A 24,253-nucleotide genomic window follows, 5' to 3' on the forward strand; every position below is an offset into this window, starting at 1 on the left:
CCCCCCCCCCCCCGCTCCACCGCCCCAAGGCCTGGGGCAGGGCGCCTGGCACCTTGGTGAGGAAGAGCTTGCTGTTGAGCAGGTTGGAGAGCTGCCCCAGCCCTTGTTCCACGGTGGGGCGCCTGCTCTCAGGGACACCCAGGTCCCGGTGCAAGGGCGACTCCTGGTGCCCAGGGAAGAAGACCCTCTCGGCATACACCTTATAGTCGAGGAAGGGGATGCCACTGCCCAGAAGGTCACTGGTGAGATCGGTCATCTCGGTCATGAGGTCTGTGGAGCAGAGGAGGCCAGGCTGGGGCATGGATCCCACGCCATGGGAGCAGACTTGGGCAGAGCCCTAGAGCATCTTCCAGGCCTCTGCTCTGCAGCCTCACCTGTGAACTCCTTCTTGCAGCGGTCCCGCACGCTGCTCTCCAGGTTCTCCAGCTGGATCTGGACCTTCTTGTAGTCCCTCAGGGCCTGCTTGCTCTTCCTCCTACTCAGCGCCAAGGTCAGGAAGCGGGAGGCCAGTCAAGGCCAGAGCCCTTTCTGGTGCCCCGGGCCCAGGCCTGTCTACCCCTGCCTCACCCTGGCCCAGGCTGGCAGCGTCTAACACGGCCATGCCCGGCCAAGCCAAGGCCTCGCCCAAAATAATTAACCTGTCCTGTCCTAAGCAAGTCACACTCCATCTCCAGTCTAGCCCAACAGTTTAGCCCTGGGATCAACAAACTACAACCAGGCCAAATCTGGCCCACGAGCTGTTGCTGCCAATAAAGATTTATTGGCACATGGCCACACCCATGTGTTTGCCTCTCAGTCTGTGGCTGCTTCTGCACGGTCACAGCAGAGTGGAACCATGGCAACTGAGGCCACTTGGCCCACAAAAGCCTAAAATCAGTACTCTCCGGCACCTTCCAGAAATGTTTGTTGACCCCTGGCCTCGTCTGCCCTTCCCATCCAGCCACAACCCCCTTGCGGCCCCAGCCCAGCCACATCCGGCTACACCCACCTGTATATGAGGACAATGATGATGACACCCAGAGCCAGAAGAGAGGTGCCCACCCCCAAGCCCACCTGGGCTGCCATGGGAAAAGCCACGGGGCTCTCGCCATCGTACTGCACGTGGCCCAGGGAAAAGCGCAGGTTCCCCATCTGCACCTACGTGGGAAGCCGCCTGTGAGCAAGGTTTCAGCGCGTGCCCGCGGCCCGGCCCGGCCCACGCCCACCTACTGACCGTGAACTCGGGCAAAGCGTCCGGTGCCTCTCGGAGGGCGTGGTGCCGGGGCAGGGGCTGCTCCAGGGGGGGCTCACAGTACAGGTGGTGGCGGGTCAGCGTCTTCACCACGCAGGGGCCATCCCCTATCATGGCCACCACCTCCTCCTTGGACATTGCAAGGTCCAGATTCTCCCCCTGGAACACGAGGTCACTGATGGATCACTCAGAACTCTTCCCTAAGGGGAGGAGCTGGTGGTCACTCAGATCCTATCCCCCCAAATGTGGGAAGGATGGTCCTGACACCCACCCCCAGGAGCAAGGCTGATGATGCCTCAACTCTTCCCCTGCAGGGGAAGCGACAGTCCATGGATATCTTCCAAGCTGCCCCCCCGACCCTCCTCTGCCCTTCCCATCCTTCTTCCCCACATTTTCACTTCTCCAGAGCTGAAACTCTGGACAATACACAGCTGCCCCCCAGTCCTCCCCACTTACTCACAAAGCCAGAGCCCCTACGGTGTCTGCTGGCCCACCAGGTGCGCGATGATGGGCTGTCCATCTACGGCCTTTCGGGATGCCCACCTACTGCACGTGTCAGAACCCATGCCAAGGGTTTGTCCACATTGAGCCAGGCTGCCAAATGGGCATCTGCCCAGGCGCCTACTGTGTACCATGCCCTCCAGCTACTGTGGGTGCCAGACCATTTACATGCTGTCATTCAGACTCCTGCCACGGAGTGTGTTGGGTCCCGGGCGAAGGACCTAAGCCCCGGCCAGACTCGGCAGGCTAGGCAGCCCCCGCCGGCCCCTCAGCCCTCACCACATGAAGGGTGAGGAACCAGATCCGTGCACTGGCCCTGGCTCAGCTGCTATGCCCCCTTCCCCCAGCAGCAACGTCCAGCAAAGCGGAGGGCCGTGCGGCCCCACGCGTGAGTGGGCACGGTACCTCAACAGACAGCACACTCCCGGGCTTGTGCCGGAACGGCGTGGTGGGGTCCTCGGGGTTGAGGGGCTGCAGAGTGGGGTTGGCCTCATAGGAGAAGGGTGTGGGGTTCAGCGTTGCAAAGTTGAAGACCAGGTTGTCGAGGATAAATTCCACCCGGACCCGGGGGTCCTCGGGCAGGCCTGGGAGGGCAGGCGTGTGGCACGTGATGAGCTGAGAGGAGTTCACGTGGCACGGCTCCTCAAACTGGGGCAGAGGGAGGAAAGACGGGGGACGACCGGTTGAGGGCCATGCAGGAAGGGGTCCGGCAAGGACAGGGAGATAGCCTCTTTGGTACCCGCCACCCACGGCTGTGCACAGGGTAGAGCATGGGGTGACGGGGGAGGCGGCTAGCCTGTGCAAGCAGGGGAGGCCCAGGGGTCCTACATGATGACCGCCGCAGGAAGCACCGGGGGAGCAAGCTGTTTCCGGGATCACACGGCGCCTCCGCCCAAACCCCTGGCTAGGCTGCGGGGCTCTTGGGGCCACAGTCACTCGGATTCTTGGTGTCTGTACCACATCCAAATTCTGGCCACGGACCCATATCTTACGTCCTCCACTGCAACACAGACCGTGAACCGCCGGTCGCTTAGGAGAACCAGCCTAACCCAGGCCCAAGCCACATGGCCCCTGGCCCCACCAGCCGCACGGGAGTCACAGCCTCCACCGAATGCCCTGCAACCTCCCCACATCCTAGAGCTGCAAAGACCACCCCTCCTCCCCCGGCCCCGACCCCCCGGCACATGCCACGCAGCTATGCCCTTGGCCCAGCACCTGAGGAAGCTCTTGGTGGGGCCAGCAGAGGTGACATTGGGGTCTGATGTGTACTCGAACTGGCTGTGTTGAAGCCTCCGCTCAGTGGCCCCAAACCACACAGCCACAGGGAGCGTGGCAGGCGTGGGGTTGGGGCTGGTCTCACACTGCAGCTGCTCGGCTTGCTGCTCCAGCAGCCTAGGGAAGGGAGGGACAAACGGAAGGCAGGTCAGGAAGGCGACCGGGATGATCCCAGCACACAGGACCCACTCAGGTCTCCGCTCACTCCCCTCAGAGCCGACTGAAAGCTCCACAGGTGACCCTGGAGGCCACCTTCCCATGACAGCCCCAGCTTAGGGAGAGTCTGGCCACTTTCTGATGGAGCAGACCTGGCCCTCTCCCCCGACTTTGGCTCTCCCCAGCATCCCACCCCTCTGTCTTCTCCTTGGAGCTGATGGATTTTTGCAGAATGAGGAAGCAGCCCTCACAGGTGACAAGGCTGGTCTCCAACTACTACTCGGATGTCCTCCAGACGCCCAGTCAGGAGCTTGGAGCCGTGCAGGGTAAGGCGGGTGCCCCCGGCTCTGGGGCCCCGGGTGGGGAAGATGGAGTGCACCTTCGGGTCCTGTGGGAAGGGGGATAGGGAGAGATAGGCAGGCATGAGGCCACAAACAGAGAAAGGGGAGCCTGCGGCAGACAAGAAGGCCCTAGGGTGGGAAGCCCCAGGAGGGCAAGCCAGATGGGCTGGGGGGAGCCACCATACCTGGTAGGCGAAGTCATGCTCTGAGACACCGTGTCCTCTTCCTGGCACCTCCACCGTCACCATGCCAGCCACCTCCCCCCCGCTGGCCTCAGTGATACACACGAAGCTGTGGGCACAGGGCAGGCTGGGGTGCCGGGCCGCACCAACGGTCCCCTCAAATGGGCCCGGCTGCCCCCTCCCTGCCCCAATGGTGTTCTTCCCGCTCCCGAGGTTGACAGAGATCCTCTTACTTTGGAGGGAATGCCTTTGGCGTGCCAGGGGGCTTTGGCACCTGAGAATTCATATTCACGGTTTCAGTCATTTCAGGTCCAACTCTAAGGCCCCCTGGCGAAGAGGAATTCACCTCTCTGTGTGGCACAAGTTTACAAGGAGCCCCCTGAGGCTGGCTGCGGGCACGAGGTGCTGAGCTAATGTGTGGCCTAACCACCACCACACATGCCACACCACTTGCAAAGTGGTGGCAACTTGATCTCCTCATGAAAAAAAGTCCCTGGAAGCCTCTAGTCAGGTCTGGAGAGGGATGGAAAGGGAAAGTGAGCCATCTAAGAAGATGCTGGTTCTCAGCCAGAAAACAGAAGCTCGGGGCAAATCACTGTCCCCAGTGTGAGGCTGGCCGTGGCGCCATCCCGTGACACGGCCACACTCACTGCCAGTGCTTTGGAAAACAGGACAAGTGGTATGTAAAGTACCCAGGGAATATTTTAAACTCTTTATAAATCACTTTGTAAGTCTCATGGTTCTAGAATCATTAACAGTCTAGACAATCACCTGAAGTTTTGGGTCATAACACACTGAGGGGAAAACCACGTGCTCTAACAAAGTCTGGTTTGTTTTTTCATTTTTTTTTTTTTTAAGATTCTATTTATTTATTTGAGAGAGAGAGCGAGAGAGAGAGCACAAGCCGAGGGGAGAGGCAAAGTGAGAGGGAGAAGCAGACTCCCCGCTGAGCAGGGAGCCCGATGCAGGGCTCGATCCCAGGAGCCTGGGATCATGACCTGAGCCGAAGGCAGACGCTTAACTGACCGAGCCACCTAGGCGCTCCCAAAGTCTGGTTTTAAAATAGATTACGAGGGGCGCCTGGGTGGCTCAGTCGGTTAGACTGTCTGACTCTCTATTTCAGCTCAGGTCATGATATTGGGGTCATGAGATCAAGCCCTGGGTCGGGCTCCCCACTCAGCATAGAGCCTGCTCAAGATTCTCTCTCCCTCTGCCCCTCTCCCCCACCCCACCCCACTGCCACTCACATACATGTGCGTGCTCACTCGCTCTCTAAAAATAAATAAATAGGGATGCCTGGGTGGCTCAGTCCGTTAAGTACCTTTGGCTCAGGTCATGATCCCAGGGTCCTGGGATCAAGCCCCACGTCGGGCTCCCTGCTCAACGGGGAGCCTGCTTTCTCCCTCTGCCTGCAGCTCCCCCAGCTTGTGCTCAAGCATGCTCTCTGACAAATAAATAAAATCTTCAAAAAAAAATTTAAAAATTAAAATAATAAATAAAATATTTAAAAATAAATAAATAAAATACAGATGACCAAAATAGATCAATAAGTTAAATGAGATACAGATTACGGGACCCCAGCACGAGCCTACTGAATCCAGATCCCTGAGGGTGGGCGCAAAGGGCCCATTCCATGGTGGCTTTGGACAGGCTCTCCAGGTAACCCTGATATTCAGCCAGTTTGGGATTTGCTGATTGTGGATATCTCCTTGGGAATGTCCCATATGGGCACCTTTGGGACCCTGCAACTGCCAGCCAGGCTACCGTGACCCAGAACCTCTATCAGCTACAGGCCCTGGGAGGCAGCCAGGGTCCCAAGGAGCGGACTGTGGCGTCTGGCACCCAGCAGGCGGGCCACGAGTCCGTCCTCCTGAGGCGCCCTCCCGAGGCAGTGCCTGGGGAAGAAAGAGCAGCTGGTGGAAGGCCAGCCCCTGAGCACAGCTATCTGGGATCTGAGAACCTTGTTACCACAACTACGTCCCTGGTCCCTGGAAAGCCAGCCGAGAACACCTGCACGGGGCCACCTGTCGGCTCAGGCAGGGACTGGGCTGGGCCCAGCAGTGATTCCCCAGCAGCCCAGGCCGGGAACATGCATGTCTGTGCACGAAGCGGAGGTGAGGGCTCCGGGGCCTCAAATGGCAACCCTAGCTCTGTGGCACTGGGGCCAGAACAGGGAAAGGGGGACAGGGAAGGACAGATGAGCAGTGGGTGGGCAGCCGTGAGCGGGAAAGCCAATCGGGGAGCTCATGCGGTGTGCCGAACTCCCGTTGGTCCGGCCAACTCACCTACTAGAGACCTCGTACTCCTGAGCGTCCACGGCACAGGGCACTCCGGCCACCCTGACCGTGTCCTGTACGTCCTGCACATGCTGGCCCAGGTTGGAGCCCCTGATGGTGACACGGGTGCCTCCGTCTACAGGCCCCGTCAGCGGCTGCACCTGTTCCAAGACACGGACTGCTCACCTCCGCCCACCAGTCAGGCCTTGGCAGCCCGGAGAGGCAGACCCAGCCTCCCACCTTTGGGCCCCCTGGACCCACAGCACCCCCGCCCTCCTCGAAAGGCAGTGGTGAGGAAGGGACACGCCAGCGTTTCAACACACCGAGTGGATGAGGGGTGCGGGGCACTGAGTGGCCACAGCTTCGGTCTCGCCACAAGCCTCCTGGGCCACGCAACGTGGATGCTCTCCCTTGCACCACACGCAGCCATACTGGGGCCTGGCGGTTTGGCAGCGGCTGCAGTCCCCGTGTCCCACAGAGCAGTCGTACAGTACCACTGGGGGTAGCAGAGACAAATGTGAGAGGCAGGCGTGGGGGAGGCCCCCGGCCCCAGAGGCCCCAACTAGCTCACCATGCAGCCCGTCACCACTGTCCACACGCAGACGGCCGGCCCGACGCAGAAACAGCCCCACACGGAGCTCTGGCTGCAGAGCCTCGTAGCTGAGCTGCAGAAATGGGAGTGGGGTCAGAGCCCGCGGCTGGGGGAGGCCAGGCCTGGGGAGGGGGTCCAGAAAGGACCAAGATGACCCAGTTGTGGGAGCACAAGGTCAGAGGTCAGAGTTGGGGTGCAGGGACCCCAAGGCATACAGGGTCAGAGGCCAGAGCCGGGGCACCCGGACTCCCAGGATGAACACAGTGCAGCCAGCTGAGGTCGGAGGCCTGCCTGTGGCCAGCGCACCCTCACCCACCCGGGCCCTCGTGACCCGCACCTGGTGCCGCCGGCAGGTCACATGACACTGGGCATCCGGAGGTGGCTCGCACTCAACCCGGGCCTCGACTGCCACTTCGCGGCCCTCCAGCTCCATCACGCACTCATTGTCCCCTGGGCTGTCCTGGGGGCAGAGGCCACAGCTGGTGGGGCAGCTGGAGGAGTGGGCCCCAGTGAGCCCCACACGGGCCCCTAGCAGAGCCCCCGGGTTGGGACTGAGGGCCAAGCCCTCTTCCTGCTCTCCAGGGCTTGTGTATAGCCGGTCGACAGCCCAGGAGGCCACAAGTCCACCTACAACAGCATACACTCACCTGGAAGAGACGCAGGTTCCTGCCCAGCAGTCGGACCTCTCGTTCCACGTGGACCGGCATCAGCGTGGAGCCCTGAACACTATCTACACAAGGGCAGGAGCTTGCCCCCCGGCTCACCTCCTCCTGCAGACACCAAGAGCAAGGCAGTCTATGGAGCCCACCCTGTCAACTCAGTGGTTCCCCGTGCAGAACCCAGGGCCCAAGGCCAGCGCGGAGCTGCAGAACCCACCCTGCCCCTCGATCCCTCCCGATGCAGGATCGCAAGGCAGGTAAGGGGCCAAGTCTGCCCTGTGTCCCCTCCCCTGAGGCCTCCTTCCTGGGCTGGGCCTCACCAGCTCCCAGAGCCCGGGGGTGTCGTATTGGTAGTCGAGGCTGGACAGGAGGATGAGGGGGGCGGGAGGGCCCTCGTGCTCAGCCGAGTCTCCATCACCTGAGAGGAGGGTGGAAGTGGAGAAGGCGGGCGTGTCACCCCCCGTCCACTCGTCCGCCTCAGGCAGCTCGCCGCCTTCTCTCATGAGCCAGTCCAGAGCGGGCTTCGCGGAGCCAGCGGCCCCTGGGAAAGTGGTGGCGGGAGCAGTGCCGGGGGGCTGGTCCAGGAGTGCCGCAGAGGGGTCGGCCTCGGGGCCGGGGTCTGCAGGGGCGGGGGGCAGTGCTGCTGCATCTGAGGGCGATGGGTGGGAGGCCGAGAGGTCCTTGGGTGTGGCCGTGGGTCCGGAGTCAGTGGGGGCGGGGACAGCGGTTCCAGGTCTGTGGGGGGGGTTGGGAGGGGGAGGTTCCTCATGGAGAGGTGACTCTGTGGAGGCTGAGGCGGGTATGGGACCAGGACCCGCCCCTGGCCCCCAGGGGCTGAGCAGGGAAGGCCTGTCCCCAGGTGGGACATCCGAGGCTGTGGCTGTGGAGGGGGCCCCAGGCTCCACGGGAAGGGTGTCGGGAGCAGGGGTGACCGGGGCCTGGGGGGCTTGCGGTGGGAAGGGGGTGGGTACATCTCTTGCCGGAGGGGCTGGGGAGAGAAGCGGGCTCTGAAGGGGGAGGCAGAGAGAGACAGGAGGGGTCACTCAGCAGGCAGGTGCGGGAGTGGGTGGCAGGCAGGCAAAGGGTGTGTTAAGAGGAAAGGAGACCAAGGGAAAGAGAAACAAAAACAGCCCGTTAATTCTCCAAAGGAGAGAGGGGAGGGCAGGCTCCAGGGGCATCTGTGCCGAGGTGGGGCCCGAGGCCCAGACCTCCCCTGCCGCTCAGCCACAAACGTCCTCTCCTGGAACTCCAGTGAGTCCGCCACACACAGCAGCTCAGGTGCTCACGACAGAGCTTCACGTGGGCGGGCAGGCACACAGACCCCGGGCCATCAGAGAAACCCGCACAACCCTGGGGGGCCCGGCTGGGGGTCCCGCTCACCTGCTGGCTGACCACCACCGGCCCGGCGTCACACGAGGCCTTGTGCGTGCACAGCTGCTGCCAGACACACCAGTTACACCCCCAGCGGCTGCTCACACAGGCCTGGCACCTGCACGGAGCACAGCCATGGGGCAGGCATCAGCGCGGGGGAGCCCGGGGCGCTGGGGGCCGGGGGGCGGGGGCGGGACTCACTGCGCAGACGGGCGGAGCTCAGTGACGGCTACACAGTCATAGACAGAGAGCCAAGCTTTGGCAATCACCACGGCACCAAACCTGAGCTCCACGCTCACGGACACGTGGTCTGCAAAGTGGGAGAGAGGGCCCGGGCTGAGGAGTGGGGTTAGCACCCTCAGCGGCGAGGAGCGCCCAGGGTCTGGGGAATATGGTCCCCAGGGCACAAAATGGGCACTTGAGGGGACCGGGGACTGGTCAGGGGACTCAGAGAAAGGTGCTACTTCAGGGCTCCCGGCCCGGATTCACACCTCACCCCAACCGCACCCCCTGGAGCAAGATGCGAGGAGCGTGGGGCTCCCAGGCCCCAGAGCTGGCCCCTTCTCTCACCCACCGGCTCCTCTCGGCAGTGCTGGGGCCTCGCTAGGGTCTGGAGAAGGGCACATCACACCAGAACTGGTCAGCAGGGCAGGACTCTGGTGATCCCCAAACTGGCAAGAATAGGACTCCCCTGGCCACAGAGGTGGCAGGTCAGGCACCGACAGGAAAACCTGCCAAGAGAGGCCAGGACAGGCCGTTGGAGCCACTGGGCAGCAAACCAGGGCCTGCTTCCGGGGCGCCCAAGATGAGCAGGCTCAGGGGCTGGTGGTTGCCGAGGGCTGGTGGCCCCGAGCCTTCACAAACGCCCTCTAGCCTGGGTGAAACAGAGAAAGCAAGGCCCCAAGAGAAGTGACTCGTAGAAGGCCATGTGGTATTTGGAGCATCTGACACTAAAATGCGAGGTCTTGACCCATCACCAGAGCCCTCCCCGTGAGAGACGCGCCTGCCCTGCTCATTCACCTCCCTCCGCTCCTCTCGGCTGATGTTGGCAGGACTTATAGCTGCCACTTGCAGACAGCCCAGCTCAGGCTGGAAGCTCCACAGCCACCGCTCTGGGCCCTGTCCCCGTGAGCACTCGGAATGGCGACTGCACCTGCATGAGAATGACGGGGATCCACCTTCATGGGGCAGGGACACCCCTAATACTGGGGACCTGAGCAGGATCCTCAGGTGGGCTGTGACACTAGGCTACGTCTGCCCTGGCAAGGCACTGAAGCCCAGGATGGAGGAAGGAGAGTGGGGCATCCAGGGGTCAGGGGTTGCAAGTCAAGGGTCAAGGACCAGGAATACTGGACAGGGCAATTATGCAGGTGCAGTGAGGGTAGGAGGCTGGGGTTGGGGTTGGGGAATGGGTCAAGGGTCAGGAGTCAGTGGAGCACTGACCTGCCAAGGAGCACACACCACCCACAGTATGGGTCCTTGTGAGCAAGACAAGATGCACAGTCCGGGTGCTGAGCACAGGAGGCCACGGGAACCTTGAGAAGCTATGACAGCAATCCAAACACCAGTAACTCATGGGTCCCTGGCCCGGCCCAAGGCCCCTCCCAGCAGCCAGGCCCCAGCTCTCGCCTGGCACTCACTGTGCTCTGGGTCATGACATACAGATGCTCGAAGGCCCCATCAAAGGTCAGGTCTCGGCTCACGGCAGACCCCTGCTGGATGTTCTGTGTGGAGTACGGGTGGCCATCACTCCCCGGACCCAAGTAGACCTGAGAACAGAGACAAGTTCTGGGACCCAAGTCCATGGCTATAGACCCAAGGCCCTCTCCTCTCCCCGAAACAAAGCAATTTACAAACTGAGATTTTCCTCGCTGGCAGTACAGGTCACACCACCCAGCCCTTGGGGAGGGGGCAGGGGAGGTCACAGGTAAATACCACCCAGCCCTGGGAAGAGAAGCATTAAGTCATCTCTCCCAGCCTTGGGGCCAGGGGCGTGTCACAGATCCCTCATCCTGGCCCCAGGGGTCACAGGCCCCAGGGGTCACAGGCGTAGCTCTGCCCAGGCTGGTCACCAGCAGCCCATTCCCTCTAGACCCTGGGGCAGAGCCCAGTACCTCCTGTGCACTCACCCTGTGCAGTTGCCCTTGACTGTCACCCAGGAAAGCAATGGTGTGTCCATCCTCCACAGTGACTGCCACAGCTGTTAGCTGAACCCCTGGCCACTCCAGAATGGGCGTGGCTTCCAGGGGGACACGGCTGGCCATGGGGCTGGGCGTGTGATCCGAGCCACAGGGATAAGCATCCAGGGTGTCCTACAGGCAGCAAGGCCAATAAGGCCCTCCCTGGACATCCCAATCCCCTGGCCCAGCCAGCTCTCCCTAAATGATTCTCTCTTCTCTGCCAGACCTCCTGGGACCACCTTATTCCCTCACCCTTCTCTTTGGGAGCCCCTATAAGCCTCATCCTCACCCCAGTCTCTCTGCTGGCCCTCCCCGACATCACCCACAGCTGCATCCTTAGCGTGGCCTTAGCTGCCTTGGACAGACTCCAGCAGCTCTTTACCCCACTCTTGATCCCCACCTGTCTGGGGCTCCACCTTCCTCCACCCATGGCTTTCCCCCGGTTTATGCGCTCAGTCTTGCCCTGGACCACTTGTCCGAAGCCTCCCGAAGCTTGCGTCCTCCTGGCCAGTCTGCTCCCCTGGGCCCCCGCCACCTCTCCCTCACTCAGTCCCCCTGGGTGTGGCTTCTTCCCTGTGTTATCCATCCAGAAGCTAGAGCCAAAAAAGTCTCAACCTCACCTGCCTCCCTTGCTCAGGAACTTAAAACAGGGCCCATCCCCCTACATTCTGGATCCCTGCCCCAAACCCTAGAATCCTCAGTCTACCCACACAAATACCCTCGGAATGGCTGGCTCTCTGACCTCTGGGCAGCACGATTTCAGTAAGGCAGCTCTCCATCGCCCAGGCACAAAGAAAGCACATTACCTCCACTGACCTGCTCAGGCCCCACACCACCGCCAGCTTCCCTTCAGACCCCTCGGGCAGCTGCCCAGCTGTGACTGCCAGGCGGGGAGGCGCCGGGACTCACCACGGGCAGCTGTGCGCAGTCCGAATTGACATCGTACTCGATGTAGGCCACCTCCACGCCATCCTCGGCGCGGCCCTCCCTAGTGTAGCAGGCATCTCGCGTGCGGTTTGCAAGGCGGTCCACCTCGTCCAGAGGGAAGGCACAGAGGGCAGAGGCTCCAGACGCTCCGGCAGCTGCTGACGGAGGCCGGCCCACGGTGGGGGGAGCGGCCGAAGAGAAGGCTGCAAAGAGCACCTCCCCCTGGGCCACCTCCAGGGACGTGGCCACAGCCGCAGCCTGGATCAGCCCATAGCGGCCACCCTGGCAAGCCAGAGGCAGCTCCACATAGGAGTAGTAGTGCTGGTCCCGGAGGCACACTCGGGACACATAGGCCCGGAAGGCTCTAGACTGAGCCTGCAGATCTCGCCGCAGGAACAGGAAGTAGGCACTGGCCCCGCGCGCAAAGGCGCTCACGAAGTGGTGGCTGTACTCGGAGAGGCGGCCCACGGCCAACTTGGCCGTCTCCTCATAGGAGAAGGCAGTTTGGGGGTCCAGCGGCCACAAGGTCCGGGTTGTGATGGGAGGGATGCCACCCCCCACCCCCCTGCTGGTGTAGCCCCGCCCCACGAAGAGAAGGGGCTCCCCAGCCAAGCCCTGGGCCACCAGTCCCACCGTGCTGACCGCGGGGTCATTGGCAGCCACATACTGGGTGTCCCCAGGGCGCTCAGGCCGCAGCAATAGCTGTTCCACCTGCCCTAGGCGCCGCAGCTCACAGACCCCCTGGTGCACGCTCCCGCACACCACCAGGGCCCCTGGGCTCACCAGGAGCAGCTGGTTCAGGTTGTTGGTAGGCTGGGCCTGGGGGCACTCATCGGACATCACGGGTGGCAGGCAGTCCCTGCTATCTGGCACAGGGCCAGTGGACACGGTAGCCTCCAGCTGCAGCCCAGGGCTCAGCTGGAACAGGAAGTTGGTGGCCCCTAGGTAGAGAGTGCCTGAGGTGGGATCCCGAGCCAGATGCTGCAGATGTGTGCCATTGGGAGTGAAAGCAGCCGGTTGAGGGGGCTGGAGGGTGAGGACCCACCCGGCCCAGAGCGCCTGGAGAAGAGCTGGGCCGAGGGCAGGCATGGTCACCTGGCAAGGAGAGAGATGGAGAGCTGAGGGGCCACTGGTGGGACAGGACCATCACATTGCCAAGACGATCCTCCTAACCCAGGGAGTGAGCAGAGGACGCCTAGGGTTAGATGGCACTATGGTCCAGGATGACCCCAGGACCACGCACCAGCAAGGGGTCAGGAGATCTTTCCTGGAAACTTCAACACTGTCCATTTTCTGCAAGCACTTTTGTCTCAGGAGACCTCAATCCCACCCCACCACCCCTTTGCTCTGCACTGCCTTGTGTCACCACAGGGTCCCAGGGGAAGGGGCCAGAGGGGCAGGGATGTGGGAAACACAGGTAAGGGGAAGGAGGGGTCCACAGCCCCCAGGAGGGAGAGGACCCCTCTGCACAGATGTCAGCTGCCTGGGGGGAAAGAGGGAGGGCAAGTTCCCATGGGCCATCTGCACATTAGAGCAGAGCAAGAATTGGATGGAGGGCCTTTTAGGCCAGGAATCCAGAAGGAATCTGCAGAACCAATGGCAGATTGAGGCTGCCAGGGCTGGGGCCTGAAAGACTGGATGCCACCTTGTAGAGCCCTAAGAAGAAGTGGGAGTCACGCTTTTCCCAGGTGCCTAGGTGTGAGGTCAGGCTCACCTGGCAGGGCCGGCTGGATCAGGAGACAACAGCATGACCTGTGTGGAAGTCACCTAGCCAGGGAGACAACAGAGCATGAAGCTGGGGGCCCGGGCTCCCCTTCCCGCTGCCTAGCCTGCCAGTGGAACTGGGCCCAGCCTGGCCCTCGGCCACCAAACACATTCCACAGGGGACGCCTCCTCAGAGCCCACACAGGGAGGGGGAGGGCAGCGGAACCAGGCACCCTCAGGGCCTGGGAAAGGGCAGCGAGGAAGGAGCCCCACGGTTGGCAGGGCCCAGCCCCCCCCCCCCCGCCCCCAGCACGGCCCTGTCCCTCTGCAGCCGCTTCTCCCTTCCTGGCACTCTCTCTGTCTCACCCTCCGCCCAGACTCTGTCAGGGCACCCAGGTCCACACCCTCCACACGGGCCAGGGGCTGTCCTGGCCCAGACTGACACCAGCACATAAGCAGACGCAGGCCTGCACACACCAGGAGGCACACATGCCACCAGCCCTGCGAATGCACACCCACACACAAGACACACGGGCACTTGCACACGTACAGATGCATGCAGACGCAACGTGTCCACATTGCACAGACGCATGGAGAAACACAGGCCATGCACCCCACACACTCAGACACCTGCACAAAGGCACAACCTCCTTACACAAACACACACTGCAAACAGGCATTCCACACAGCACATGTCACACCCACCCACACTCAGACACCCGCGCCCACAGATTCATGCACACTTCCCTGGTTCGAGCCCTAAGGCCTACAGGGCCGTGGAAACCAGCACATCTCTTGCTATTTCTTCTCCTGCAGGTCAGAGCAGAGCCAGGGCCCAGGGTTGTGGGGGAGGCTTGTCCCAGAGGAAGTCACCATGTCCAGCTGTGTTCCCCATCCCCAGGGCCTCCTCAGACCCTGGGTGCTTGCTCTCCTCCCAGATCCCTCCCTGTAGGCCCCAGCTAAAGCCTGCTGGGAGCAGAAAACCATGGCAACACCATCTTCCCTAGCCCCAGGTGGTCCCCAGCCAGGAACACCAGGTTGATGAAGTGCTGCTCCCAGGCCAGGAGATACTTTCCCTACTTGCCTCTGCCCAGGCCACGTTGCCCGGACCCTCCCGCCACCCATCTGCCAGGCTGCCTGAGGGAGAGCTTCCCTCAGCCCGGGGTCGGCTCCCCCCAGCCAAGACCCCACCAAGGTGCTGCTGAGACTGTCCCAGAGTGAGAAGGCTGGGCCTAAGTCTCGGAGGAGGGTCCAGCAGCCTGGTGGGAGCAGGGGAGCGGTGGCCACAGCCCAGCTGGGCACTGCTCCCGAAATAGCTTGGGGGTTTCCATTTTTAGTGTGCGGAGAACAGGGCAGCTCTATGGGAGCAGGAACAAGGCCGCCTCTGTTTGCTACCCGAGGGGGTGGGGGAAAAGGGATAGCAGGGAGAGTCGTGAACCCAGGACTATGGCAAGGCCAGGCTTCCAGGAGCCCCCCACCTTGTTTCCAAGGGATGGGGGAAGAGTTTCTTCCTCTGGGAAGACAGGGTCTGCCTGAGGATGGGCAGAGGCTATCTCCTGCACTCAGCTGCTGCTCACTCCCTCCGGCCACCTCCTGCCCAGGGATGCACTAGGGGCAGAAGGTCCATAGTTAGACCAAGAGTCACTCCATTCGCTTACAAACATTTGCTCAGAGCCTACTGCGTGCCAAGGTTTTCCAGCCCTCAAGGGGCAGCAACCAAGACACTCCCCAAATGTAAAATCACAACTGGGTCAAATGGCCCACAGGAAAATGGAAGGGATCAGAATAGCTCCTGGCCAGGCCCACAAAGGAGGCTGGAGGCTGAGCCACTCAGGGAAAAGTGACGGGCCTCTTCAATTACTGAAGCAGGACCCTCACCCTTCCCCACGTACTGCAGGTGGAGAAGGGGGAAAAGAGGGGCAGTGACCTCTCCTCCCTACTGGGCACTCAAATTCACCTAACCTCTGCCATAGGCCAGAGCAGCCCCCAGCCCCTCCAGGCTGCCCCTCCTACCTCACAGGATCTTCAAGCAGAATCAGAGCGTATCTCTCCCCTGTCTTTGGAGCAGCCCCAGGCCTGAAGAATAAAGGTCAAAGCTCTCGAGTCCCCGCCCTCTTCCATCTAATGCATGCCAGGGCTCCCCCACAGATCTATTAGCTCCTGCTGGTCTGAACTGTGGGCTGCTTCACACTGCTCCCTGCTTGGAATGCCCACTCCCTCTCCATCTGCCTAACTCTGACTGCCAACCATCTCCCAGGAGAGCCTCCCCTGTCTCCCCCAGGCTCCGTGTGGCAGATGGAATGGACATACCCAGCTACCATCCTGGTGTGGACGACAGCTCTGCTTTGGGCTGAGCCTTAGAGTTCCAGTTTGTAGAATGGGAAGCAGGACTGCTCCAGCCATTAAATATGGAATGGTGTGTGCCTGGCATGAGTGGCACCAACCAAGGCCACTTTTCTCTCTGTTCCACCCTCCCCATTCTAGACTTGAAGCTCCTTGCAGGCAAGGAGTGTGGCTTTTGATTCAGAGGTCCCAGCAACTAAGACAGCTATCAGCACAAAGCAAGTGCTCCTTACGTGTTGAAAGAACCCCCATTTCACAGCCAAGGAAATCCAGCCAGTAGGGGAGATGTGGGGCCCACACCCCTCTCCAGGCCACTTGGCCTCTCAAAGGGGCAAGGTGTCAGGCCCACTTTTATTAATAACCAGGCCAGAGCAGACTGAAAAGGCTGGTTTGGAGCCAGGCCTCGTGTCCTCAACTTGCAGGATCACCAGATCTCAGGCCTCATCCAAACTCACAGGCAAAGCCTAATAACTCTGCCTGTACTGGGGCCTCGGGCCTGCCTTGAGGTCTCTTCTGGGCCCACTTTTCTCTGGACTGCTTCAGCAGAGCCCACAGCTGCCTAACTTCTTTTTGCAAAGAGAAAGTAACTCCGGGCCGTCCGGAGGCTGTCCTCACCAACCAAAGGGGCTAACAAACTCTGCCCTTCCACCTCTGGATACCCCAGCCCTCATCTACCAAGCCACAGGGATTAGTGGGAAACTGGCCTTTCCTTCCCCTTCTCCTGCTCGGCTCCCAGGGTCCACCCAGGAGAGGAGATTCATTGACAGTGCTGTAGTGCACATTGTTCGCCCTGTTGTCTGTGTGTGGAGGTGGGGTGGAGGGGCCCACCATTTTTGCACCACCCGCGAGGGCTCAGGAGCGCTCATCAATCACCCACCGCCTGGGTCGTGTCGGGAGGTGGGGGGGGTCCCCCTCTGGGGATGCCTAACACAAGGCTCACAGTCCGCCTTTGTCAGTGCTGCCGAGCGTAGCCTGGAAAGGCTGTTAACGTACAGAGGGGAAGCCTCGACCTCCCCATCGGCTCTTCCTCCTTCCTCCCTCGGCCGCAGGGCAAGGACCCCACCAGTGGTCCTGGGAGGGCGGGGAAGGGGCCGGCCGGTCCCGGCTGAGGCGGCGGCGAGGAGGGGGCGCGGAGGAGCGGCTCCACCTCCTCTGTCTCCCAATCGCGTTACAGGCGGAGCCGCCAGAGTTTCCCTCAGTGCGGAGAAGTGTGGTCCCAACTCTCAGGACCGAAGCTGCCCACCACTCGCCCGGGCTGCCCCTGCCCGGCGGCATCAGGACCGAAGCTGCCCACCTCCCCCCAGGGGCCGCACCGCCACCCCCGGCCCCCCGCCCGGTCCCCGGGCCCCGCACTCACCACCCGGCCGGGCCCCGCGGGAGGAGCGCGCCGAGGCGGGCGCCGGCCGCTGCGGGCTCGGGATCTGCGCGCGGCGGTCTCGCTGCCCCCCGCCCCCCCCGCCCCGGAGGTGGCTCCGGCGGCGCCGCAGCTGTTACCCGGAGACCGAGGGGCGGAAAAGCGCGCCCGCTGCCCGCCCCTCCCGCCGCGCCGCTGCCACCACCGGGAACAAAGGAGACAAAGCCGCGTCGGCCGGGCCGGGCTTCGCTCCTTCCCCCCGCGCCCGCCGGGCCGCCCTCCCCCCGCCCGCCGCCCAGGCCAGGCCGGAAGCAGCCGCGAGAGCCGGGCGCGCGGCCCCGAGCCGCCCGGGACCCCGCATTCCAGCCCTACGGGCTCCGCACTTGCCGAGGGCGGGGACTCGACCCCTCCCTGTGGGGGCGCAGGCTGCACGGCGGCGGTAGCCACGGCAACGCGGGTCGCGGCCAGGCGAGCCGAGGGCGAGGAGCGAAGCCCGGAGCGCCGGCGGCCCGGCCCCACCCCGCCGGGCCTCACCTGCGCGCGGCGCAGGAACCGGAATCAGGAGCCCTCCTGGGATGGGCGGGGCGGGGGGCGCGCTCCGCACCCACAGGTGTGCAGGTCCCGCGCCCGGCCGCCTCCGTCTCCCCTCACCGGCCCCGCGGGCTCGCCAGCCACCACCCCCGCTCCAGCGCCGCGAGTTCCCTCCTTCCCTTCTGTGGCCGTCCTCCAACTTTCTTTACCTGAACTTCTCGGCGCCTGGTTTCTCCCCACCGCCCCTACTCTCCGGAATCCCTAACAGCCACCCCCTCCTTCCGGCCCCAACCTCTAGCTGTGCGAGAGGAGCACAGGCTTTGGGGTTGGGCCTGGGTTTGTGCCACCCCTAAGCCTAGTAACCTGACCGCCCCCCCACCCCCACGCCCCATACACGCCTATTTGCTCACCGGCAAGAGGGGATACCACACCTAGCCGGCTGTTAAAGTTGAGCGCAAGCGGGCTGCAAAGTGCACAAGCAAGGACACATTTACTTCTTTTCCTCCCAGGCCTGTACCTGGACCCACCCTAAGCTGAGAAGCCCTGGGCAAGTCTGGACTCCCTCACTGACAAAAATACCTGGGCCTTTCTAGGGAGGGACCGCTGGGCAGAGACCCAGTTGTGCCCTCTGCCGGGCCCTTCACACACAGGCTGGCCTGCCCACTGAGAACTCAGGTGCCAGGACATGGCCCATCCTGTTAGGACTTTGGCTCAAGACACATAGGGATAGCCTCCTGGGAGGCAAAATTTGTCACACATATCACCCTGGAAGCCCCCAGAGCCTCCACAGGCTAGGGAGAGCCTCAACCAGAAGGTCCAGGTCACCCACACTGGCTACTGTCCAAAGAGCCAACACCACAGGCACTCTCTTGCCACCTGCCACCCCCTCCCCCCAGTCAAGAGTCTGCCTTCACTCTCATCTACCCAACTCTGCCTTCAATTTCTCTCTCACCAACTTCTCAGGTCACTCCCTTTCCTCCATCCCCTCTTCTAGCACCTGGGTCCGTGCACCAGCATGGCACCCCCTTCCCATTTTCCTATTCCTGGCCTCTGGCATCAGACCCCAGGCCCTCCACCTCATTTTCTAACCTGTACTCCACCACTCCTCCACATCCATCACCACCTCAGCCCCCTTGGCTTTCCTGCCTGTGCAGCCTGCGGGGGGGGGGGGGCCCTCCCACATACCTGGAATCCTCCCCTCCTCAAATCCATTCACTTAAGTGCACACCCTTTAGGAATTACTTCACCCCAAAGGGGGACATGGGACTTCCAAACCCCACAGCATCCCTCATCTGTACACAGATATGGCACCTCCTACCCCATCAGGAGGGTGAACATCCCACAAGCAGAGGTCATTTCATCCCATGCTGTCCTGAGGAACCATGACACAAAGAAAACAAGGTCAAGAATGGAGTGACCAAATGACCAAGGGACCAGGCGCTCAGAGGCTCACAGAACCCGTGGGCCACTTGGGCTGTATTCACAGCCCAAGCCTGACCACAGGTTCCGAGGAGGGAGGGTACCTCATAGGAAACCCTACCGGCTCCACAGGCCCCTGCAGAAAGTGGGCTCCACACAGGCCCAGGCAAACAAGTCCCAGCCCACAGAAGCCCCTCCCCACAGATCTACATACCTCCACACACTCTGAAAGGAGTGGCTTTTCCAGACCTGCAGGGAGGACTGTGTACCTCCTGGCTGTTCCTGTTTACTCAAGGACACACAAGGCCACCCATAGCCAGTTAGCCCAGGTCAAAGGTTGCTGTTCTCTGAAAAGGGACAGGCTGGGAGTTTCCAGGCAGTCCATCCCCGGGGCCCCCCACTGCACCTCCTACCTCTGGGAGGCCCCTCCCCATCCTTGCCATTTAGTTCACACTGCTGATGGGCTGAGCTCTGCCCCTCCTGGCAGGCTGTCCCTAGGCTGCATATGGGAGGACACCTAGCTCTAGGGGCACACGGAGCTGCCCAAAGCTTTCTCTGCACAGGGACCCGGACTGGCTACCAATCTCTGTAATTATGTCCCCAGCAATATTTATCAACCATTCCCCTGATCCCTCTTCCCTGCTCTCTTCCGATCATCCCTCCAGTGTTAGAACCAGAAGGTTCTCCCCACCCTGACAAAGAAAGTAATCCAGAAACAGGGCAGTAACCATGGTCAACAGTGGGTGTGCAGGCTATACTCCACTCACTGGAACCCCCAGGCTATCTGACAGGGGAGGGTCAGGCAAGAAGAGGCCAGGCCAGGCAATCCAAAACAAAAACCCAGGCCTCAAGGGTAAGTACATCCAACATGGTCCTGAACTGAGGACAAGACCAAGAGGAGGTGAGAGAGGAACTAAAGGGAACGATGATTACCGTAATTCCAGGCCCAACCCTCGAATCCCAAATCTCAGTCTTCAACAAGAAAAACTCCATCTAATGTAAATTACTTTAAATAACACAAACCCAAAGACATTTTAATTGGACATTAGCACATAGTTTTGATAATATAAGTGAGCATTTTCTACAAAGCAAAGTATGCCTGCTGGTGAGCCACACAGACCCGAAGGCTCACTTCATCGTTGGGATTCTCTAACTAAATCCATAGCCACACCTATCCCCTCAGGGCCTCTGGAGGGGGGTCCAGGGGCTAGCTGGCCCTGAACAACATGTAGAGCACAGGCACTGCGGCCACAAATGTCACAGACGTGACCAGCGTGCTGTAGATGGTGTTCCTGTTGACCTGGGCTTCTAGCCTCCGCTCCATGTCCGACAGCGCCAGGATCATGCTCCCCTGCTCCAGCAAGGAGCCAGGCAGAGCCCCATCTGCTGGCTCCACCAGGCTCGGATGCACTGCAGCCTTTGCAAGCTGAACCACCTCGGCCGTTTGGCTGAAAGTCTTTTCCAAGCCATCAAGCCGCTCTCGTAAACCCTCTAGACAGGAACGGACCTGCCTGGAATGGCTGAGCTGCTCTTTCAAGGTGGCTGAAAGGACATCTGCGTCTCTGTCTCGGGTGGGGGAAGCACCTGCCCGGGCCCCAGAGCTCTGCCCTGGCCCAGCTTGTATCAGGCCCCTTAGGTCCACCATGAGGTCGTGGAGGTCCCTCTGCTGGACGGAGTAGCTGGATGCCTGTTCTCGGATGGCCTCCTGGAGGCTCACAGGCCCCTTCTGTGCCTCTAAGAGCAAGGCCTTCAGCTCCTGTAGCCGCACACGGTTCACATAGGTGGAGCCAGCCACACCAATCAGGGCCCCCAGGACTGACCCAATGAGGGACCAGTTCTTGGTCCTCTCAGCTCGAGTGCGCTCCTTCTCGTGACTTCCCCGCACAGCTGCAGAGAAGAGGGAGAACTTCTCTCGCTCCGAGTCTTCAGCACGCAGATAGGTTGCACGAAGCCTCTTCTCCTCCTGCAGAAGCAAAGCTGTGTTACACAGCAGGAACGTGGCTCTGCAGCGGTAGCCATGAGCAGACGCTCCTGGGGCTCAGCCTCAGCCCGGCCCAGACCACATGCTCTGTAAACCCGTTGGGTGAATGAAGAGAGTAAGCCCGGTCGGGACAGGGAGCAAAGGAATTGGGGCGGGGGGGGTCAAGATGAGCTGTACTACCTCCTACCCAAGCAGTGCTGGGTCTGATGAGACATGCATAATGACTACAGAATGTGTCCTCTCTGGGCCAGTCCTTCCTCCACGGTGCTCCCTCCTCAGCAATCTGGGACCCAGATTATACTGCCTTGGACTTCGAACTCCAGGAGGAAGTGGGTGGATAGGCTCCGGAAGCCTGGGGCCCAGTGTACCTTCTGGTTTACCTCCCTCACCAGACCTCTGACCACAGACCAGTGAGGGTTCCCACCTTGCCCCTCCCTGACCTGCCCAGACTAGGGTACCTCCCCAGTGAGGAAAGGCTGCCTCCCAAGGTGCCTACCTGCAGCATCCGGTGCTCCAGCGTAGCCAGTTCTAGGTACTGGTTATCCTCTCTGGAGACGCGGTCCAAGCGGTCCCTCACCTCCTTCAGCTTGGCCTGGTGAACTTCCAAGTCCTCCCGAGCCTCTCGGACAAGCCCTCGAGCCACCATGAACACTTTCTCTGCCTGCAGAGAGAATGATGGAGGCTGTCTGCCCTTCCCTCCACACCCACACAGGCTCAGCTCCATTCCCAACAAGGCTGTGGCTGAGGTGAGTGGGGTCTTGGTGCAAAACGGTGGAAGAGGAGTCCCTCAGACACAAAATCCTGGCTCACCCAGCAGGCCTCAGAGTGCAACTCCAGGCCACACCCATCAGAATCCCCGGATTTATCCATTCAAGTAGAAATAATGTGCCCCTGAGAAACTGGAAAATAGCTAATGCTGTACACAAAACCCAGGCAATTCTAGTCTGATACAAACCACAAAGAGGAACCCAGGTTCCGAAGCTGTTCACGTACATTACCTTAGCTACACCTCACAACAATACCATCAGCGGCATTGCTGTGGCCTCCATGTTACAGACCCAGAAACGCCAGCTCAGCCAAGGTCACGACCTCCAAAGGGAGGGACAGCACGGTGCCTCAAAACCTCCCGCCGAACCCCAGGTTCTTGTCACCTCACTAGCCTGGTCTGCGCTAGGCAGGAGCAGGAACAGAGATGACAGAATGCGTTTCTGTTGCCACCAAGGGCTTCACAGCCCCAGGCTGAGCTCTTTCCAGCTCAGCATAGGATGCTGCCCCGGCCCTGTGCCTCTACCTTCACCAGGGCTGTTTTAATTCCACACAGGGCTTTGAGGACGCTCTAACACTCTCACCGACCCCAAAGGGCCCACGTAGGAAGTGTCCACGGGTCTAACACAATGGATGTCGATGGCCGGGGACTGATCGGTACACAGAAACCTGTTTTTTGGGTAGGTGAGCACGGTTACACAGAGATCTTCACCCCAGGACTATCAAACCCAGGTTGTCATGTGAGAAGTGAGTCAAATCCCTCTATGAATAGTATTTGTTCAAGGAAAGGCAAATGTGGGCATGGCTGGTGGTGTGTGGCTGGTGATTTATTTGGCAGGAGCCTCCAGGCCACATTTCCCAAGTCAGAAGGCAGGGCCAACCACCCCGACTTCCCTCCTCACCTCAGTCACGTTTCCCTGGGCCTCTCGAACCTCACTGAGTCCGACAAACTCTTCATATCTGTCCCACCATGTCGTGGCCGTGGAGGACGCTCGCTGCCGAATGCTGTGCCCCAGGGCTCTTCCCAGAGCTGTGAGGCGGTGGTACAGCCCCAGGGCCACCTCCTTAGGTTCTTTCTCTCTGGGCTGGCTAGGGCCGGGGCTGCAGAGGGTCCTGATCATAAAGAGGTCCCTTCCAAGGAGGCCGCTCCGCACCAACACGCGGGGCACACCCATGACATGCTGCATAGTAAACGTGGTGCGGTGTCCTGTCATCAGGAGATCTGGGGCGGGGAGCGGAAACGCAAGACAGATCAGCTCATAGCTGAGAAACACTGGTCAGGAGTCAGGTTTTAGGGCCTAGGGACAGTTCTGAACTAATGTCCATGAAAAAGTCCAAACTGAGCGCTACTCTGTTGTACCCGGAGACAGTGGCCACTGCGGTCGGGCTTCCGAGGGCGCTCCCAGACAACTCGGGGAAGAACATACTGAGGAGATCATGCCTTCTACCTCCCTCCGCGAAGCTACCAGACCCTCCCATTCCAACCCACCTTCCCCACATCCCCCAGGTCTCTGCTGTGATTGGATGAGAATCCTGGTGCCCGGTTTTCTGATAATGCCAAAGAAAATTCTCAAACCTGAGTCGTGCCCATGCTGACAAAGCCCCACAAAGGTTCGTAAAGACCCCCCGGGAAACTGTGGAACTGAGGGGATTTCAGGGAAAGATTTCTGTAAAAGGCCATCAAAACCAACTACCCGGACTCTGAGGGCTGCTGCAGCCCTGGGCACGCAAAGTTTTGCTTATGTTCGAGGACGTAGGTCGTTCGCGTCCCAAGGCAGAAAATTCCCTCCTCGGCTGTCCTCTGAGAAGACAATTCCAGGAGAAAAAGGAAACAAAACAAAAAGCCTGGATCTCTTCACAGAGGACAGCTTTTCTTAGGTTCACACAAGCCCTTCTCCTCTGCGCTCCGAGCCCAGACTGTCCAGGCTCCCAGTACCGTGTCACAATCCTCACCTCCTGTAAGCTTTCTCCCGCCTCTCCAGCCTCAGTCGCACCCTACAGGTTAGGTTTCTTTAATCTTTCCCTTTTCAACCTTGCTTTGATGCTTGGGCCCCAACAACACCCACTTCTCATTACCTAAACAGCACAGGGAGGCACCCAGTCAGGCTTTGCCTGAATCCAAGAGCAGCGAGGACTTTGAGGACCCCAAGAGAGGGCCAGGTGACCCATGCTCCCCGCACACCTGGGCCAGCACTCCCTCCCCTGGCCGGCGCCCCCCTCCCCCCCAGGCCCTCAAATACTGACTTTGGCTGTCACAGTGACACCTGGAGGGACTGGAATAGAGGAACAACTTGAGTCATTTCCTCACAGCAAAGTCTCTGCTGTCACCAAGCTTATGTTCTAGTGAGGGGCCTGGCAACATGTAAAGAAGGCAAATATGTGTCTGATGGAGACAAATAAAGCAGGTGGCCCAGGAGGGGAATGGTCAAGGAAGGCCTTGACACCTGGTGGACAAACAACCAGGC

General features: G+C 60.8%; 2 protein-coding genes across 5 annotated transcripts in view; both read right to left on the reverse strand.

Moving 5' to 3' along the window:
- PLXNB1 (plexin B1) overlaps window positions 1-17,024 on the reverse strand; it is a 25,214-nt gene extending 8,190 nt beyond the window's left edge. The window contains exons 1-26 of the mRNA XM_081817002.1: window positions 15,409-17,024; window positions 14,874-15,003; window positions 13,406-13,458; window positions 11,674-12,786; window positions 10,714-10,896; window positions 10,225-10,353; window positions 10,028-10,128; window positions 9,605-9,737; window positions 9,159-9,315; window positions 8,786-8,894; window positions 8,594-8,702; window positions 7,534-8,220; window positions 7,202-7,324; window positions 6,892-7,014; window positions 6,534-6,627; window positions 6,286-6,458; window positions 5,972-6,123; window positions 3,690-3,795; window positions 3,415-3,551; window positions 2,948-3,124; window positions 2,561-2,732; window positions 2,138-2,380; window positions 1,214-1,390; window positions 989-1,137; window positions 375-475; window positions 27-270 (exon numbers count right to left, since the gene is read on the reverse strand). Of these exons, the coding sequence (XP_081673128.1) occupies window positions 27-270; window positions 375-475; window positions 989-1,137; window positions 1,214-1,390; window positions 2,138-2,380; window positions 2,561-2,732; window positions 2,948-3,124; window positions 3,415-3,551; window positions 3,690-3,795; window positions 5,972-6,123; window positions 6,286-6,458; window positions 6,534-6,627; window positions 6,892-7,014; window positions 7,202-7,324; window positions 7,534-8,220; window positions 8,594-8,702; window positions 8,786-8,894; window positions 9,159-9,315; window positions 9,605-9,737; window positions 10,028-10,128; window positions 10,225-10,353; window positions 10,714-10,896; window positions 11,674-12,780 (4,886 nt within the window). The 5' untranslated portion in view covers window positions 12,781-12,786; window positions 13,406-13,458; window positions 14,874-15,003; window positions 15,409-17,024. The remainder of the gene's footprint in view (window positions 1-26; window positions 271-374; window positions 476-988; window positions 1,138-1,213; window positions 1,391-2,137; window positions 2,381-2,560; window positions 2,733-2,947; window positions 3,125-3,414; window positions 3,552-3,689; window positions 3,796-5,971; window positions 6,124-6,285; window positions 6,459-6,533; window positions 6,628-6,891; window positions 7,015-7,201; window positions 7,325-7,533; window positions 8,221-8,593; window positions 8,703-8,785; window positions 8,895-9,158; window positions 9,316-9,604; window positions 9,738-10,027; window positions 10,129-10,224; window positions 10,354-10,713; window positions 10,897-11,673; window positions 12,787-13,405; window positions 13,459-14,873; window positions 15,004-15,408) is intronic.
- A 3,021-nt stretch (window positions 17,025-20,045) lies between these two features.
- CCDC51 (coiled-coil domain containing 51) overlaps window positions 20,046-24,253 on the reverse strand; it is a 7,761-nt gene continuing 3,553 nt past the window's right edge. For 3 of the 4 annotated variants that reach the window (XM_006732988.3, XM_031027819.2, XM_031027816.2), the window contains 3 exons: window positions 22,691-23,010; window positions 21,520-21,684; window positions 20,046-21,005 (listed from right to left, as the gene is read on the reverse strand). In XM_006732988.3, the coding sequence (XP_006733051.1) occupies window positions 20,250-21,005; window positions 21,520-21,684; window positions 22,691-23,002 (1,233 nt within the window). In that variant the 5' untranslated portion in view covers window positions 23,003-23,010 and the 3' untranslated portion in view covers window positions 20,046-20,249. The remainder of the gene's footprint in view (window positions 21,006-21,519; window positions 21,685-22,690; window positions 23,011-24,253) is intronic. The other variant, XM_031027820.2, reaches the window with a different exon arrangement.

This window comes from Leptonychotes weddellii, chromosome 1, assembly GCF_054177405.1.
Source record: "Leptonychotes weddellii isolate Sample4059 chromosome 1, ASM5417740v2, whole genome shotgun sequence".
Taxonomy (NCBI): Eukaryota; Metazoa; Chordata; class Mammalia; order Carnivora; family Phocidae; genus Leptonychotes; species Leptonychotes weddellii.